Below are 6,630 nucleotides of genomic sequence, written 5' to 3'. Positions count from 1 at the left end.
TCCTTGGTTCTTCCATTCTTTTAATTAAAGCCAAATTAAATGCTTTTTTCTTAATTACTTTTCAATTGCAACCTAAATCATTTTTGTATTTTTTTTTTACCTTCTTCAACTCAATTCTTGGCTTGTTAAACTCAATTATTTGTCTAACTTTTCTCCTAATTGAATTTATTTTCCTCTTATTTTTATTATTTTTGTCTTCTAATTTGGGTTTTTAGTTACTCGATCTTAGACTAACATCAGTGAAAGCAACCAACATTAGTGAAAGCAAAATGAGTTGGTTTTGAATTTGATTTTTTCAAAGAGATTGTTACACCCAACATAAAATAAGACCTCAAAAATTAAATAAAATATGAAGACCTCCAAAATTAAGGAGATTAAGAATTTTAAAATATTTATTGGTTCCATATATCTAAGTAAGGGATTGGTTGAATTTATGAAAATAAAAAATCATCCTTACCATATCATTTTCCTAGAAAAAAGTTACTTTAAATATTTAACTCCGTGTTTTTCCTAAATTCATTTCACATATGCTACTTATTGTTTAAATTATTTTCTAAATTTATTCACATGTCATTACTATTTGACCATTTATTATCATTTACTAGAAAAAAAGTGATCAAAATAACATGCTCAACCCACATTAGCGCTACTTTGAGGAGACTTGTAGACTTTGTATTAACCTTTTTTTTTAAAAAAAACATCACGTTATATCTACATCGGTCCTTAAAACTAGAAAATATATCGACCTAACTATTTAAACCAGGTTTAACTAAGATATAATGCTAACTTGACAAAAACTCCTTGAATAGTTTTTAAGTTCATTTTGAAGATAAAAATATCATGCTAGGCATGTGCCAATCCCTAAAAACTACGAGTCGTGTCAATTAAACGGTTAAAACCCAAGCTTGATCGCATTGATACTTTGTTATATATGGTGAAATTGCCTCCCTGGAGATCAAGTTTTATTTACTTTTTTTTTGTTTTTGTTGCCATTCCGTATATGTATTATCTTAATCACATTTATGCTCAGTTATGTTTCTAGCTTGAAAATAAAATAATTAAAGAAGAAATTAATAAGAATCTAGGCTTCATAATGATCAAAGTTGAAGATCACACAAAGAGAAGCTACTTTTATATACTGTAATAAATGAATTGTGTACAAAGATATGATTTTACTAATGAGTCAAAGGCGTAAGAAAAATATGCATGTAGAACGCCTTCATTGTTTTGAGTTGTTATTCTTATTCTTTAGGGACTCGAGATCGTTGTCAATGTACCCAGTGCAGACAGCTTGCACCGCCAGCCTATTGGCAATGTCAGAACGCTTCTTTAATCCAAATGTTTCACCTGAAACAAGAATTCCACAGCTCTGTTTCCCAACACATGCCTGCAAGTTAAGGATCATAATTTGAGTCAATAAATAAGATATGTGAAAAATTATATCACTAAAGAATACTACCAGCGTTTTTGCTACCTTTTCCACTACTGCCGCACTGCGAGTGGCGTAGAAGGAGCCCTTCATGAATGCGCCGCATGTTCCCTCAGGGTCTCCATAGCTGGCGAATTGAATGTCTGAGATGGTTCTGCCACCTTCGCATGACAATTCTAATGTGCTTCCTTCATATGCATTTCCACATATTGTCTCCACAGCAACAATCTGGAACGACACATTTGTAGGGTTCCCGCCCACTTCCTCAAACAAGATCAAGGTGTTTTGGCCATCCTTATTAAGGTATGACCTTGGGATATGGTACCATCTTTGAGAAGGATTGCCACAGTTCGTCACACATTTATCACCATTATAAGATCCACGGTAGTCACAAGTGTCAGGGCATCCTTTGGCATCAGCAATTTGCGTAGGCCAGAAGCGACCAAGGCTTTTTCCATTCACCCAGGCATGCCCTTTGCCCATGCCTAGCAAGTCTACCACTACTGGTTCAGTACCTGAAGGACTGGCAAATGTGGTCTGGACACACACAGTGATAACTTAATTAGAAACAGGAGTTCTAAACCCATACTTAAACATTTCACAAAATATTTTCACCGAGGTTTCAAGTATTATAACGTATTTACCTTGTACCATGTCATGGCTCTTCCGGTAGGAAGGTTATCACTGGCAGTAAATTTACTGGCATGTGGCGAATTTGGATCATTGTATCTTTTGGCCTCACCGCTCAACCCAATCTTCATATAAAGAAAGAAGTGATAATCATAAGTTTGCATAAACACCCATTAATTGTTATTTTCTGCAGAATTTTTGCGGGGCGTACCTTGTAAGACCACTGATATGACGTCAAGTCCATAAAAGGTTTCCCATTTGCTACCAACTGGACGGGCCCTTCAGCAATGCCAACAGGTTTTTTATCGTAATATTGACCATAATTCTGCCCAGAAGAAAAGAGGTAAAATTGAAAATGTGAGCAAATGTAGAAGAAAAAGTAACATTAGCAAGAGTAGATTATGAAAAATGTGGTTGGTAAACGAATAGAGAACATACAGCCAATCCAACAGTGGCACTGAGTAAGCTTATGGTGTTAGTCCCAGAAGTGAGAGTAACTGGCTTTTCAAATAGAAAACTGTAATCATCTCCCTTAACTGATTGTTGAGCGTTGGCTTGCTTGGAAAACTGGGTTCCTGAATTTCGTCAACAGAGGAGATTCAAGTTTAGCTAATTGGAATTAAGTCATTTCTAGTCGTCCCGCAGATTTAAGTCATTTCGATCAAATTGGAATTACCTATCTCCTTCTTGTTAACATAAGCATGAAGTGTATGGCCTCTTGTGCCAACTCGCAGGGTCACATTAGTCCACTTCTTCAGTGTTGTCTCGTTAAGGTTAACGCTGCATCAAAGCATTAGTCTTCCATGTCATGACCTGGAAATATGCAGCCCAAGACAATGAAACGGTTGCTGGATAATTTCCAGCATTTAAGCTTATTACCTAGTCATGTACCACAAATAGTCAGTAGTATCAACAGTTGTTTCTTTCTGCTCAAGAAGCTCGGTGGCTCTAAATCTACCCTTTCCTTGGAGTACACCTTTCATGGGTTCTGGTGCCCACGTCCAGGAAAGTTGAACAGGTTTATCCTCCTCATGTAGCTTCTTGACCATTATTGAGGTCTGGGTATTAACCTTTGCAGTGTTGTAAATTTCTTTGTTGCAATCTTGAAGAATAGTAACAGACCAAGCAGGCAAGGAGTACTTCCCATCTTGTCCCAAGTCTACATTGGCTTCCTCCATGTTTGTATTGCTCAAGAAACAGAATCTCTCTCCAGTGCCTTGGTTGGTGTATGTGGTTTGCTGAACATTGAGAAGAGAATTCTCATTAATCAAAAGAACACGATAAATTCATGTTACCTCTTTCCTTTGGAATCAAAATTAACTTACATCGACCCCGCCCCAGAAATTCTTGGATGTCACGGTGCCATTAGTGAGAATTCTCTCCCCCTGTTTGATAGCTTCGTGAAGTTGCTTGAGATGACCCCACTTGGGCTGATTCAAATTACCTGGAAATGATAATTTTGCACAACATCATCTCAAAGTGCTCACACTCGTATTGATATGCAATGAATTTAAAACATCATTATTTCATCATGTCCGTGCAGATTTTCCTCGGTTTAAAAAACGTTTACCATATTCATCCAGGGGAGCATTGTAGTCATATGATGTTGTAATGTATGGACCTCCTGCTGTGCGTCCAAAATTCGTTCCTCCATGATACTGAATTAGTCAAGGAAAAGATCAAAATATGTGAATAAACCCGAGAATATTAATTAATGTCATATGGTATGCAATTAACCATATAATAGCTGTTCAAGACTCCGCCATTTTGGATAAAGCGTGCCACTGAAAAGGCCAAATCTTCAGCAGTTCTATATGGATCTCTGCCACCCCAAAGCTTGAACCTAGAAGGACAGCATCACGGTTTTAAGCTTGCTAATTTAAGATTTGAGTCTGCGAGATTAGGAAAACAACGTAAAACTTTGGGAAGAAAACAAACCATCCACTCCAGTTTTCTGTCCACATTTTGGGACTCTTAGGGTTGTTTGGCTTGAACTGGTCGCAGTAAAATCCATTGCATGTATTAATCTGAGGGGCAGCATACAACAGAAATCTTCAATGCCAAATCAGAATATGAAATGGTGTTAACGTAAGCTACACTACCAAAACGGAACAAGGAAAACAAAGCAGAAATGGATACCATGGGTTGTGGAGCATTAGACTGCTGGCACATAATCCATGGGATTCCAACGTTCTGTCCTACTGCCATCTGTGCACACCAATTGACGTACCTTCTCCCTGCGTCTCCATAAGGTCCCATAACGTTTCCATATTCATTCTCAATCTGTTATGTATCTCCCAGCAGAAATGTCAGCATACCGATGTGAATGCTACTTTATGTAAACGACAAGAGAGAAAATGCCGCCAAACCTGTGCTAAAATTATAGGCCCTCCCTGTGGTGCAAACAACTTTGCTTCTTTGCACACGTCCACGATCTTGGTGGTAAAAATTTGCATCTCATTCTGTTCATAAAGAGAAATTAAGAAAGCAGAACAGAAACACTACAATAGAGAAGAAAAATCAATTATTTCCAAGTAATGGAAACCTTGTAAATCTCATTATCCGTTCTCAATTCAATCCCTGGAATGTTGTGTAGCCACATGGGGAAGCCTCTGATAAAGAGAGATTAGACATCATCAGCTTTGAAATAGATGCAGAGTTAGTTTGCTTTAAAACTTGCAGTTGCCCAGCATTAAAAAGGGTACATACCCGTATGACCATTCAGCACAAACATACGGACCAATCCGGAGAATGACGTGAAGTCCAGCTTCTTGAGCGAGCTTACAGAATTTTACGATGTCCTGATTCCCAGAGAAATAATACTGGCTCGGCACAATTTAAACAGAAAAAGTGAATTAGGTTGGGGAATCAAATCGCTTGAGCTGAAAAAATAAAGCACTACGTGCACATGAGCAGTTCAAACCTGCCGGCGGACTGGCTCATGGCGGTCCCAGAAGATATAAGTTTCAATAGCATCAATGCCACCTTCCTTAGCCTTCTGGAATAGCTCTGGCCACATCTGTATAACAGGAAAAATGAGCCTAGCATTTTAACTTTCTTATTTGAGAAGACAAGGAAAAAAACACAACAAAAAACGCAACAAGCAAACAAGCTAGGTTGCTTTCAGGCTCACGATACTGTCATATTGGAAGATAATGTTTCTGATACCTCAGGCGTGCTACGCGGATAGTGAATTGCTCCGGCGAAAATGATTTTCCGTTCACCATTGATGATAACAGCATTGGAATCATAATCAACAGTTATTGCAGAGCTTGAGCATAGCAATGCTAAACTCGCAATAAGAAGAATTTCAATCTGAGAACCTGACAGCTTCATCTCTGATTCTGGATGAATTATAAAACAAGAACAATTTGAAGAGAAAAATGAAAAGAAGAAGACAAAATTAAGCGTGTTCGTGCACAGGCTATCTTCGCACTGAAGCCAGTAAAGCTGAAGAACAATGCTTATATAGGAAACTCCATGTCTAAAATTATACAAACAACTAAGATTGGACACCTCTATCACCTAAATTTTCTATATTTGGAGACCCATTGTTCAAGGTTTTACAAGACTCGTTAGGTAGTTTAGATAAGACTTGACATTCTGTCCTGAGAGTTTTGAGCAACACTTCTAGCGCGCTAGCCTTTAATTTCAACCTGAGGATAGCTGCAGAGGACAAAACCTATCCAGTTTCAAGTCAGCGAAATTAATCATGAGTACGATGATGAACTCCTTAATTACTACCGCGAAACATGGTGCAAGTGGATTGTCTTTACAGCGGCCATAACAATAGCAATGATCTTGTAAATCAAAGCCCGTTACAAATTATAATCTGTTTTTTTTCCCTCCATCAGTTACAAAATTGGACAGAGAAAAACACTCTGTATTTCCTTCTTTCTTTTGAAATCTCAAAATTTCATTAAGAGAATAATTCAAATCAAAGTACAGCTCAGGAGAAGAGGCTTTTCTTGTAGCATACGAGGCATGCCTCCAGAACAGAAGTTCACTCAACACCCTAAGATCTTGGAAATCATTTTTCATTTATCAAGAACGAAAAATGGTAGAGCTATGGTGGAACTTCCTGAAATCAATTTTAATCAGCTTGCCTTTAACACGGTTGAAGGGAATCTCTATCACGAACTCTACATAGATCTGTGGTTCGTTTATACGGCGATAAATATCCATTCTTAATTCTAAATAAAATTAAGATTTCTCTCATGTTTAAACGGAGCTCAAGGACGTCGTGGATTAAAAATATTTTTGAAATAAACATTCACAGGAAACAGGCATTTTAAATTAATCAATCAATCCTGACTAAAACTAAGAACATAAACCTACCCCAGCTTGTTTTAAAAAATTCAAGAAAAAATTAACAAAGCCCATGAGATCTCTTTCTTTCTTCACTCAAAACACATTATGTGATCTCTCTATATTTGTAGAATTACCGTTCCATTACCATTTACTAACGAAGCTAAAAAAATTTTGGGATGATTTAATTGTTCACTTCACTGTTAATGTGAACAGAGCAGTTTTTTTTACCCTCGTTATTCATGTGAATACTGAAAGTTTTA

At 37.3% G+C, this 6,630-nt stretch overlaps 1 protein-coding gene across 1 annotated transcript; it reads right to left on the bottom strand.

The window, feature by feature from the left end:
• Positions 1-1,219: 1,219 nt before the first annotated feature.
• Positions 1,220-6,244, bottom strand: LOC7467925 (beta-galactosidase 7). The gene is made up of 18 exons (XM_002324691.4): positions 6,166-6,244; positions 5,228-5,403; positions 4,983-5,078; positions 4,769-4,881; positions 4,605-4,671; positions 4,429-4,521; positions 4,199-4,342; positions 3,998-4,086; positions 3,797-3,902; positions 3,630-3,717; positions 3,385-3,503; positions 2,939-3,297; positions 2,736-2,839; positions 2,498-2,634; positions 2,271-2,384; positions 2,074-2,184; positions 1,475-1,966; positions 1,220-1,387 (listed from the first exon to the last, which is right to left on the bottom strand). Exons 1-18 carry the CDS (start codon positions 6,242-6,244, stop codon positions 1,220-1,222), a joined length of 2,655 nt encoding a protein of 884 aa, XP_002324727.4.
• Positions 6,245-6,630: the final 386 nt, after the last annotated feature.

This window comes from Populus trichocarpa, chromosome 18 (assembly GCF_000002775.5).
Source record: "Populus trichocarpa isolate Nisqually-1 chromosome 18, P.trichocarpa_v4.1, whole genome shotgun sequence".
In the NCBI taxonomy this organism is placed as follows: domain Eukaryota; kingdom Viridiplantae; phylum Streptophyta; class Magnoliopsida; order Malpighiales; family Salicaceae; genus Populus; species Populus trichocarpa.
Note: the sequence above shows the minus strand (reverse complement) of the source record. Positions and strands in the feature narration are given on the sequence as shown.